Below are 11,986 nucleotides of genomic sequence, written 5' to 3'. Positions count from 1 at the left end.
ATTTGCCCTCACACATTATCCCAGTGTAAGGTGATAGCTCAACTTGGCAGTGTCAGACTTCTTACCCTTCCTTCCACTGTTAACGGGATAGTTCACCCAAATTACAACAAAAAATGTTTTCTCAAATTGTGATTGTGAAGATCAACGGTCACTTATAGATGAATTGAACATGATGCACGTTTACCGTGAACGCTGTCTCCGCGGGAACATCGAGCCCTAAACCAAAGCATGGATTGCTGTCATACCTTGTCCATAGACTCCCACAGGGTAAGGAAACCAATGTCTGGAATTAGGATAAACTATCCCTTTAATTCTCTCCTAGCTGCACAGCCTCTTGGATTACAGGGAGAAGAGAAACAGTCAAAAGAAACATGCTTGTTTATCAGGTCTGCATTCAGCATGGCACAACATTCTGGAACGTTCAGATAGAAATCGGTTTTGTAGAACAGACATGCCTCTGACATGTAGAGTAAATCACGTTCTGCTCTATTCATGATGTTTCTATCTGCAACGTTCCAGAAGGTTTGTTCTGGTGGTTCACAGGAATCAGACTACAAGGATGCTGCTACTACAGCTAACTGCAGAGGTTGGCACAAACCGGTATCATTTTTTAAAAACATTTTAGTCACATACATTTTCATACTGGCCCCCCCTGTGGGAAACGAAACCCAGGCGTTACAAGCGCCATGCTCTACCAACTGAGCCACAGCTATGGTATGTGCTGACAATAATCTTTGAAGAAATGCTAACAACTATAGCAGTTAATATACAATGATATGCTTTTATTCATACAAAAAGAAAGCTGTAGACATATAGATATATTATCACAGGTTATCCAATACACTGCTTGATTTAACTGCAGCCTTCCTTCCATACACACCCAGTGACTATATATATATTTTTTTTTTTTACTCTTTTTTTTCCATCAAGAGCAAAACAAATGTACAGTAAATGTAAGTTTTGAGTATTAGGCTGTGCGTCCCAAATAGCACCCTATTCCCTATATATGGGCCCTTGCCAAAAGTAGTGCACTGTATAGGGAATAGGGTGCTATTTGTAAATTAGCCTTTGTTAAACTTTAACTTGCAGAGAGAGGGTTAACACAGGTTAACGTTTGATTTTCATCAAAGACAGTAGTGTTGGATACAAAACAAAGAGTGCTTAAAAGGGATACTTCTACTAGCAGATACAATAGACTTTCAGTCATTGCGTTAATGTTAGTTAGCATTGGCTCGCAAAACTTCCTCTAACTTCCTTCATACTGGACAAAGAGACATAAAAATGGTATCCACACGTTCATCTCACTCTGGGGAAGTAGACAAATGGCCTCATTGCGAAAATCCAGAAGTATCCCTTTAGGGAAATGGCTTTAGAGCTACATCAAATACCAGTTTGGATTATTTTAGCACCTCAGGACATTATGCATCATGAAAACATCATTTAAGTGCACATGGAGAAAACTGTTCATACGAGTACTGTCTAAACTTTGTGGTGTCAATCACAAGTTAATAAAGCCAAGCAATCTATACTGAATGAACCTCAAACATTGTGCATGATAAGCAACCTGGTGCAACTGAAGGGAAGGATTCCTGACATTTTAGTCCTGTCAGATGATGCAATATACTCCGACAGGCCTTTGAACAAAAAAATATGTCCTCTCACTACCACATTCCAGTGTCAGGTCACATCACACCACTTGAACTCTGAACCCACATAAGCCCCGACAACTGACACACAGTACACCTTTGTTAGAGAAAAAGCTTTTTTTTTTTTTTTTTTAAAGTATTCTTTGGTCATTGAAAATGAGCACACTAGAATGGAAGCCATTTCCCCAGCAGCAAATAAACAAAAGCTTCTCACCACAATAAACTAAATTGCAAAGCAATTATACTGAGGTGTCATAATTTAATACAATCTCTTAAGAACTGCAACTCACACATAACTGATTCTATTGCTTTTTTTCATGATAGGATTTCACAAGTGATAGTTAATACCACGTCATATGCCAAATCACAATACGTTAATTTAGACAATAACATAATCCCCACCCTCTTATTCAATTATTTCATCTTAGATTTTTTTTAATGAATGGAAAAAAACATTTGAAATAACCAAGAAAGTTTTAAAGAGACAAATCAAAGTCGTCAAGACCCCAAACGGCTTACTTAGTAAGAGGCTTGAGCTGTGTGGCAGGTCTTGTCAGTCAGTTTGGTAGGTCTTTGTCAGTCAGTTTGGTAGGTCTTTGGTAGGTCTTGTCAGCCCCTGTAGCCACCCTCAGAGCAGGCAGACCCACCCTAATGCTCACGCTATTCTCACACAAAGGAGTCGGGCGACTGAGAACCCTCCCATCCTGGGAACTTCATTAGGGTCTTATGCTTGAGGAACTCAGTGATGGACGTGGACTTCTTTACCGCGGCCGAGGTTGTAGGGGGCCTTGGGGGGTCTCCCCCCTGAGGACTGGGGTGTGGAGCTACCCCCTGTGGAAGTCTAGCAGTGAGGGGCCCCTAGCATCTGTAGCAGGTCCTTGGGTCCAGTCTGGCCCAGATACTGCCAGGCCTTCTTCCCACTGGTATCCCTGAGGGCCACGTTGGCCCTGAACTTATAAACAAGCAGCCGGATCATCTTCTTGTTCCCGTGGATGGCGGCCAGGTGAAGAGGCGTGTAGCCACAGGTGGTCTTAGTATCCACGTCCAGTTTCAACCCGGCTTTGTTGACTCCGTACCAGAGTGTGTTGAGGACCCGGTGGTCTCCATGTTTAGCGATCCAGTGCAGGATGGTGTAACCAGTGATGAAGTCTCTCTTGGCGAGGAGGCTGGGTTCATCTCTGAAGAGGGTGTAGATGTCGGTCCAGGTCCCAGCGGCGCCCTTCACCAGCCAGTCATGTTCCTTGGCCTCCAGGGGGACCAGATTGTGGCGGTGGAAGTAGGCGCTGTCATGGCCGCCAGAGTTGGAGGCTCCGTTCAGGCTCTTGTTACTGGAAGCCCTGGAGTGCATCTCCCGCCTCAGGTCTCTGTAGCTGGTTGTGCGTGAGGTGGGGGTGGAGAAGGAGTGGCTGATGCTGAGGTTGGAGGAGAGGAGGAGGAGGCGGTTGTGCCGTGCCGAGACGACGTCCTCCGGGAACAGTTGGTCCAGGTCGGCTCCGAGGCTGCGGCACATACGGCTGCGGAACCGGCTGCTGATTCGCCGAACAGGGGGTCGGAGGAACGGCTCGGGGTCTGAACCAGGAAGAGAGGTGGACTCAATGGACTCGGACCCGTCGTCATCATGGAGATTACCTGTGGAGTGGTGCCATGACGATACTCTGTCCGCCTTGTCGTCAAGGTAACCGGTGGAGTGATGGTGAGGCCAGGGGACTCTCCTCTCAGCGCGGTGCATCTGAGAGAGCATTTGGGCCTCCTGGCCACGGCGGAGAATCTCGTACACTTTGACCCTCTGCTGCTCACCTGGGTAGTTCAGGTCCCGGTAGCTGAGGGTTTCATCGCTGGCCCACTCCTCTCTAGGGGAGCCCTGGGTCCACTCATCCCTGGAGTCCAGTGATGGGGGTAGGGGGAGGCTGCTGTGGCTGTGACTGGAGGAGAGGCCAGAGCTGGCCTGGTAGTGGTGGTGGTGGTGGTGGTGGTGCTCAGGGTTCCCAGAACCACCAGTAGACCCAGCAGGAGTGTGGTACTGGTAGGCAGAGTCCAGGGGTAGGCTGTGCTGGAAAGGCAAGGGCTGGGTCCTGGACTGGGCAACAGCAACTCTTCTCTCTTCCGGATACTGGATGTCAGGAACAGGGACTGGGACTCCATCCTTCTGTGGACTAGGTAGGCCGCCGTTGGTCTGCGTCAGCTGAGAGGCAGGTGTAGCGTGTAGCGGAGCCGCTGGGAGTCCATCTTGTTTTGGTCTGGGCCGCTGTGGAATCCTATGGTGGAGGTGGTAACTGCCATCCAGGTTGCCGTTGCTCCGCGTCACCTGGAGGCCAGTGGGAAGGGGAACGCGTGGAGCTTCAGCAGGAGGACTGTGACCATCAGCTATACAAGGAGAGGAGCTGGCATGCTCTAGAGTGGTGAACAGTGGCCATGCTGCAGATGGTCTTCTGTGGTCAGCTTCAGAAGTCTTCCTCTGCGGCTGCACTGCATTCTGTTGCACGTGTGTCAGGTGAGGCGCCTGAGGTTCCACCTCTGTGTATAGGAACTCAGGGGGCGGATAGGACCTCTTCCTCTTTGGTTCTTTTGACTGCTGGCCAAGTTTGGAACCACTGATGTAAATACCTTTGTGATTCAGGTCCCCTTCTGCTTCAAAGCTCTGACCACTCCCATCTTCTGACCTCTTTGATATTGCTGCATTGTAAGATGGGAGGAATGGTGCTTCTCGGTTGAATACAGGAGGTGGAGCATGGTCTAGAACATGTGGCGTGGAGCTTTGGATAGGCTTTTCGAAATTGATAGTTGTTTCCACATTGTTGTTGTTGTTGTTGACAATTCCAGCCGAGGCTAAAACCTTGTCGGCGAGTTGGTTGGTGTCGCCTGGTGGAACGTGTAATTCATAAAAGTGCGTCTCAATCAGTCCCTTCTGACCTCTCTCCTGGTTTCGGCTTACGGGAGCTCTCGGTGAGTGGTCTCTCTCTCTCGGTCTCGCCTGTGGCGCAGGTTGTTGTCTAGCGGGGGGCTTTGCTGAGTGGTATGCGGCAGCGATGTCTCCAGCAACCTGCCCCAGACATTTCTTCCTGAGCACCACGTATGATACTCCCTCCTCTGGTTTCACCACAGCCACAGAGTTCACAAACTTTTTAAACAGTTGCCGGTTGTGCGTCTGGTTCTCGTGGTCCCGAAGGAAAGTTTTGAAGTGCGCCAACAGTTCAGAGTTCTTCACTCTCCCACCCTTGAATTGGAGAAAGTACAACACCGAATCCTGTGTAAAATCGGTGGCCATTCTGTCTGTTTGCTCCAAGTTTCAAAGTTCAATTGATTGTCACGTTTTTTTTCTGCGCCAGCAACAATTAACTCCACCCCATCCGAACATGTTTAACTCCACATGCACACCTGAGCTTTAGTCAATATGCCGTTAGCCTTGCTCATGAAATGTTACGATATATAAATTGCCTACCATATGCTGGGACCGATGTAAAGACAAATTCAGGTTGGATATTCCCCTGTATTATTCCTTACGTCCACCAACAGCAGTTAGGGACCGTCAACATAGTGACAAATCTAATTTTTCAGATTTCAATAGCTCTTTAACCATTACTCCTAAAACTTTCTAAACGGGTTATAGCTAACCCTATGGCAGAGACACATATCGCACTATTTAACATTTAATTTAAAAAAAATTAAAAATCAATAGCGCCTTGGTCATGTGACCCACACTCCTCAAACACCCTTTTGCATCTCATGAGATTTTAAGATAATTGTTTAAAGTTTCACATTTCAATAACTCCTTAGTCATATGACCTACAACCCTCAAACTGCTGTCAGAATATCCACTGACTAGCCTTATATATTGCACACCCTTTTGTTTGTCCATTTTCATCTCAGGTGATTTTACATTAATTTTTATATGTTTTTCATTGTTTTCGAATTTCAATAGCTCTCTGGTCATGTGACCTACTGACCTCAAACATTTACATTTTAGTAATTTAGCAGACGCTCTTAGCGACTTACAGTTAGTGAGTGCATACATTTTCATACTGCCCCCCCCCCCCCATGGGAAACGAACCCACAACCCTGGCGTTGCAAGCGCCATGCTCTACCAACTGAGCTACAAGGTTCAGAATGCCCACTGACTACCCTTCTATAGGCACACTCTTGTTTGTGTACTGTGATCTCACGCTGTGTTACATAAATGTTTCATAGTTTTGAATTTCAATAGCTCCTTGGTCATGTGACCTACTGACCTCAAACAGGGTTCAGAATGTCCACGGACTACCCTTATATATTGCACACTCTTGTTTGTGTACTGTGATCTCACGCTGTGTTACGTAAATGTTTCATAGTTTTGAATTTCAATAGCTCCTTGGTCATGTCAATTACACACCTAAGAAGTATTCTGTGGATATATACCCATATTGCATAACCTCTAGTTATGTATCTTCTATATTGTTGTACATTAATATTAGTTTGACAATTAGGGTTCAGTCCAGTGTTGTGTTGACCCTTTTCTTTAATGTTTATCTATAATAATTGGTAGTTCTGAGTACTTATTTTCCCTTTCCTTAAGTCTTTATTTTGCCACAGTATTTAACAGCGGTACACAATAGGAGAGAGAAAGAGAACATCTTCTTTCATCGTTAATATCAACCATAAAGGAAAAGGGCAAAGTACATTATTATTATTTTTTAAATAACTCTTAGTTATTAATTGTCCAAAGCAAAGATGGAGAGTGAACTGCACGGCCAGTAAGGTAGGTTGCAGTGGGTTTGCTGGTCAATACACACACTACCGTTCAAAAGTTTGAGGTCACTTAGAAATGTCCTTGTTTTCGAAAAGAAAAGCAATTTTTTTGTCCATTAAAATAACAGTGTAGACATTGTTAATGTTGTAAATGGCTATTGTAGTTGGAAACGGCAGATTTTTAATGGAATATCTACATAGGCGTACAGAGGCCCATTATCAGCGACCATCAGTCCTGTGTTCCAATGGAACGTTGTGTTTCTTGAGACTAGTTGAGTATCTGGAGCATCAGCAATTGTGGGTTCAAAACAGGCTCAAAATGGCCAGAAAGAAAGACATTTCTTCTGAAACTCATCAGTCTATTCTTGTTCTGAGAAATGAAAGCTATTCTATTCGAGAAATTGCCAAGAAACTGAAGATCTCGTGCAACGCTGTGTACTACTCCCTTCACAGAACAGCGCAAACTGGCTCTAACCAGAATAGAAAGAGGAATGGGAGGCCCCGGTGCACAACTGAGCAAGAGGACAAATACATTAGAGGGTCTAGTTTGAGAAACAGGCGCCTCACTGGTCCTCAACTGGCATCTTCATTAAATAGTACACGCAAAACACCAGTCTCAACATCAACAGTGAAGAGGCGACTCCGGGATGCTGACGTTCAAGGCAGAGTTCAAAGAAAAAGCCACATCTCAGACTGCCCATCTTAATCTTTTATTTTTATTGGCCATTCTGAGATATGGCATTTTCTTTGCAACTCTGCCTAGAAGGTCAGCATCCCGGAGTTTGCGCTGTTCTGTGAAGGGAGTAGTACACAGCGTTGTACGAGATCTTCAGTTTCTTGGCAATTTCTCGCATGGAATAGCCTTCATTTCTCAGAACAAGAATAGACTGACGAGTTTCAGAAGAAAGTTATTTGTTTCTGGCCATTTTGAGCCTGTAATCAAACCCACAATTGCTGATGCTCCAGATACTCAACTAGTTTCAAGAAGGCCAGTTTTATTGCTTCTTTAATCAGCACAACAGTTTTCAGCTGTGCTAACATAATTGCAAAAGGGTTTTTTAATGATCAAAATGATAAACTTGGATTAGCAAACACAACGTGCCATTGGAACACAGGACTGATGGTTGCTGATAATGGGCCTCTGTACGCCTATGTAGATATTCCATAAAAAATCAGCCGTTTCCAGCTACAATAGTCATTCACAACATTAACAATGTCTACACTGTATTTCTGATCAATTTGATGTTATTTTAATGGAGAAAAAAATGTCTGTGACCCCAAACTTTTGAACGGTAGTGTATACTGAACATGTAACCACAATAATGGTGGCCAGATAATCAATGAATTAAAATGAATATTGACAAATTAAACAGAAATTGTAGATCTTTAATATTTTCCAACATGTCAACAGACACTTTAATTCAAATAAGTACAAAACATTTCACAGTGTTAACTTTCTCTTTATCCCTGGTTGATTTCATTTCATACATTTCAGAGCCTCTTCAGTGTGGATGGGGTTTAGCAAAGACAGCCCTTCCAATTTGTGTTCTTCACTCTGTTGAACTGTTTTGTATTCATCCCTAGGCACAGCACATGGAACCACCGTTGGCATGCAAAACATTCAATCTAAAACATAGTAAATCGTAACACGTTATAAATCAAATCAAATATCAATGCAGTATGACGAATTAGCCATCCATTGTGTTATATTATAAATTGTCTTACATGCCGAAAAGATTATAAACATGTTAACCTCTTAAGGATCAGGCCCTTTTTTTCAATTTTGGCCTAAAATGACATAGCCAAATCTAACTGCCTGTAGCTCAGGACCTGAAGCAAGGATGTGCATATTATTGATACCATTTGGAAGGAAACACTTTTGAAATTAATGTAGGAGAATATAACACATTAGATCTGGTAATAGGGGGCTCCCGAGTGGCGCAGCGGTCTAAGGCACTGCATCTCAGTGCTTGAGGTGTCACTACAGACCCCCTGGTTCAATTCCAGGCTGTATCACAACCGGCCGTGATTGGGAGTCCCATAGGGCAGCGCACAATTGGCCCAGCGTTATCCGGGTTTGGCCGGTGTAGGCCGTCCAGTTAATAATTTGTTATTAACTGACTTGCCTAGTTAAATAAAGGTAAAATAAAAAAGATAATACAAACAAAAAAACATGCATTTTCTATTTATTGAAATGCAAGAGAAAGGCCACAATATAATATTGCATTTTAGGCACAGTTTAGATTTTGGCCACTAGATGGCAGCAGTGTGTGTGCAAAATTTCAGATTGATCCAGTGAAGCATTGCAATACTGGACTATTTTGTATAAAGTCTGCCCAAATATGCCGAATTGGTCAATTGATACATTTTCAAGTACATAACTATAGAGAACATACAAAAATGATATGGTAATACAAAATGTAAGTTTACACACTCCCAGGAATGTCATACATGAATGTCATACAATGTCATACATGATCAGGGCAAAACTAAACATGGCGGTGTTCACCCTAGCAATCTTATTAGGATAAAGACCTCCTCCATTCCTGCCATTATTGAAAGAGATCGTGATACCTCACATCTCAAAATAGGGTTACTTAATGTTAGATCCCTCACTTCAAAGGCAGTCATAGTCAATGAACTAATCACTGATCATAATCTTGATGTGATTGGCCTGACTGAAACATGGCTTAAGCCTGATGAATTTGCTGTGTTAAATGAGGCCTCACCTCCTGGTTACACTAGTGACCATATTCCCCGTGCATCCCGCAAAGGCGGAGGTGTTGCTAACATTTACGATAGCAAATTTCAATTTACAAAAAAAAAAATGGCGTTTTCATCTTTTGAGCTTCTAGTCATGAAATCTATGCAGCCTACTCAATCACTTTTTATAGCTACTGTTTACAGGCCTCCTGGGCCATATACAGCGTTCCTCTCTGAGTTTCCTGAATTCCTATCAGACCTTGTAGTCATAGCAGATCATATTCTAATATTTGGTGATTTTAATATTCACATGGAGAAGTCCACAGACCCACTCCAAAAGTCTTTCGGAGCCATTATCGACTCAGTGGGTTTTGTCCAACATGTCTCTGGACCTACTCACTGCCACAGTCATACTCTGGACCTAGTTTTGTCCCATGGAATAAATGTTGTAGATCTTAATGTTTTTCCACAAAATCCTGGACTATCGGACCACCATTTTATTACGTTTGCAATCGCAACAAATAATCTGCTCAGACCCCAACCAAGGAGCATCAAAAGTCGTGCTATAAATTCTCAGACAACACAAAAATTCATTGATGCCCTTCCAGACTCCTTCTGCCTACCCAAGGACGTCAGAGGACAAAAATCAGTTAACCACTTAACTGAGGAACTCAATTTAACCTTGCGCAATACCCTAGATGCAGTTGCACCCCTAAAAACGAAAAACATTTGTCATAAGAAACTAGCTCCCTGGTATACAGAAAATACCCGAGCTTTGAAGCAAGCTTCCAGGAAATTGGAACGGAAATGGCGCCACACCAAACTGGAAGTCTTCCGACTAGCTTGGAAAGACAGTACCGTGCAGTACCGAAGAGCCCTCACTGCTGCTCGATCATCCTACTTTTCCAACTTAATCGAGGAAAATAAGAACAATCCAAAATTTCTTTTTGATACTGTTGCAAAGCTAACTAAAAAGCAGCATTCCCCAAGAGAGGATGGCTTTCACTTCAGCAGTGATAAATTCATGAACTTCTTTGAGGAAAAGATCATGACCATTAGAAAGCAAATTACGGACTCCTCTTTGAATTTGCGTATTCCTCCAGGGCTTAGCTGTCCTGGATCTGCACAGCTCTGCGAGGGCCTGGGATCGGGAGAGACACTTAAGTGTTTTAGTACTATATCTCTTGACACAATGATGAAAATAATCATGGCCTCTAAACCTTCAAGCTGCATACTGGATCCTATTCCTACTAAACTGCTGAAGGAGCTGCTTCCTGTGCTTGGCCCTCCTATGTTGAACATAATAAACAGCTCTCTATCCACCGGATGTGTACCAAACTCACTAAAAGTGGCAGTGATAAAGCCTCTCTTGAAAAAGCCAAACCTTGACCCGGAAAATATAAAAAACTATCGGCCTATATCGAATCTTCCATTCCTCTCAAAAATTTTAGAAAAAGCTGTTGCGCAGCAACTCAATGCCTTTCTGAAGACAAACAATGTATACGAAATGCTTCAGTCTGGTTTTAGACCCCATCATAGCACTGAGACTGCACTTGTGAAGGTGGTAAATGACCTTTTAATGGCGTCAGACCGAGGCTCTGCATCTGTCCTCGTGCTACTAGACCTTAGTGCTGCCTTTGACACCATCGATCACCACATTCTTTTGGAGAGACTGGAAACCCAAATTGGTCTACACGGACAAGTTCTGGCCTGGTTTAGATCCTACCTGTCGGAAAGATATCAGTTTGTCTCTGTGAATGGTCTGTCCTCTGACAAATCAACTGTACATTTCGGTGTTCCTCAAGGTTCCGTTTTAGGACCACTATTGTTTTCACTATATATTTTACCTCTTGGGGATGTTATTCGAAAACATAATGTTAACTTTCACTGCTATGCGGATGACACACAGCTGTACATTTCAATGAAGCATGGTGAAGCCCCAAAATTGCCCTCGCTAGAAGCCTGTGTTTCAGACATAAGGAAGTGGATGGCTGAAAACTTTTTACTTTTAAACTCGGACAAAACAGAGATGCTTGTTCTAGGTCCCAAGAAACAAAGAGATCTTCTGTTAAATCTGACAATTCATCTTGATGGTTGTAAAGTTGGACCTAGGCGTTACTCTAAAGGACCTAGGCGTTACTCTTGACCCTGATCTCTCTTTTGACGAACATATCAAGACTGTTTCAAGGACAGCTTTTTTCCATCTACGTAACATTGCAAAAATCAGAAATTTTCTGTCCAAAAATGATGCAGAAAAATTAATCCATGCATTTGTTACTTCTAGGTTAGACTACTGCAATGCTCTATTTTCCGGCTACCCGGATAAAGCACTAAATAAACTTCAGTTAGTGCTAAATACGGCTGCTAGAATCCTGACTAGAACCAAGAAATGTGATCATATTACTCCAGTGCTAGCTTCCCTACACTGGCTTCCTGTTAAGGCAAGGGCTGATTTCAAGGTTTTACTGTTAACCTATAAAGCGTTACATGGGCTTGCTCCTACCTATCTTTCCGAGTTGGTCCTGCCGTACATACCAATACGTACGCTACGGTCACAAGACGCAGGCCTCCTAATTGTCCCTAGAATTTCTAAGCAAACAGCGGGAGGCAGGGCTTTCTCCTATAGATCTCCATTTTTATGGAACAGTCTGCCTACCCATGTGAGAGACGCAGACTCGGTCTCAACCTTTAAGTCTTTACTGAAGACTTATCTCTTCAGTAGGTCATATGATTGAGTGTAGTCTGGCCCAGGAGTGTGAAGGTGAACGGAAAGGCTGGAGCAACGAACAGCCCTTGCTGTCTCTGCCAGGCCGGTTCCCCTCTCCACTGGGGTTCTCTGCCTCTAACCCTGTTGCAGGGGCTGAGTCACTGGCTTGCTGGTGCTCTTTCATGCCGTCCCTGGGAGGGGTGCGTCA

General features: G+C 43.7%; 1 protein-coding gene across 1 annotated transcript; it reads right to left on the bottom strand.

Annotated features, from left to right (window-relative positions):
- Nucleotides 1-789: 789 nt before the first annotated feature.
- On the bottom strand, nucleotides 790-4,911 carry sowahb (sosondowah ankyrin repeat domain family member B; the record flags this gene model as incomplete). Its single annotated transcript, XM_084170003.1, is given in 3 exon segments — nucleotides 790-2,441; nucleotides 2,443-2,487; nucleotides 2,491-4,911. Coding segments are annotated over 3 exon segments (2,595 nt in total). The 3' UTR covers nucleotides 790-2,312.
- Nucleotides 4,912-11,986: the final 7,075 nt, after the last annotated feature.

Source organism: Coregonus lavaretus, assembly GCF_964263955.1.
Source record: "Coregonus lavaretus genome assembly, chromosome: 10".
Classification (NCBI taxonomy): domain Eukaryota; kingdom Metazoa; phylum Chordata; class Actinopteri; order Salmoniformes; family Salmonidae; genus Coregonus; species Coregonus lavaretus.
Note: the sequence above shows the minus strand (reverse complement) of the source record. Positions and strands in the feature narration are given on the sequence as shown.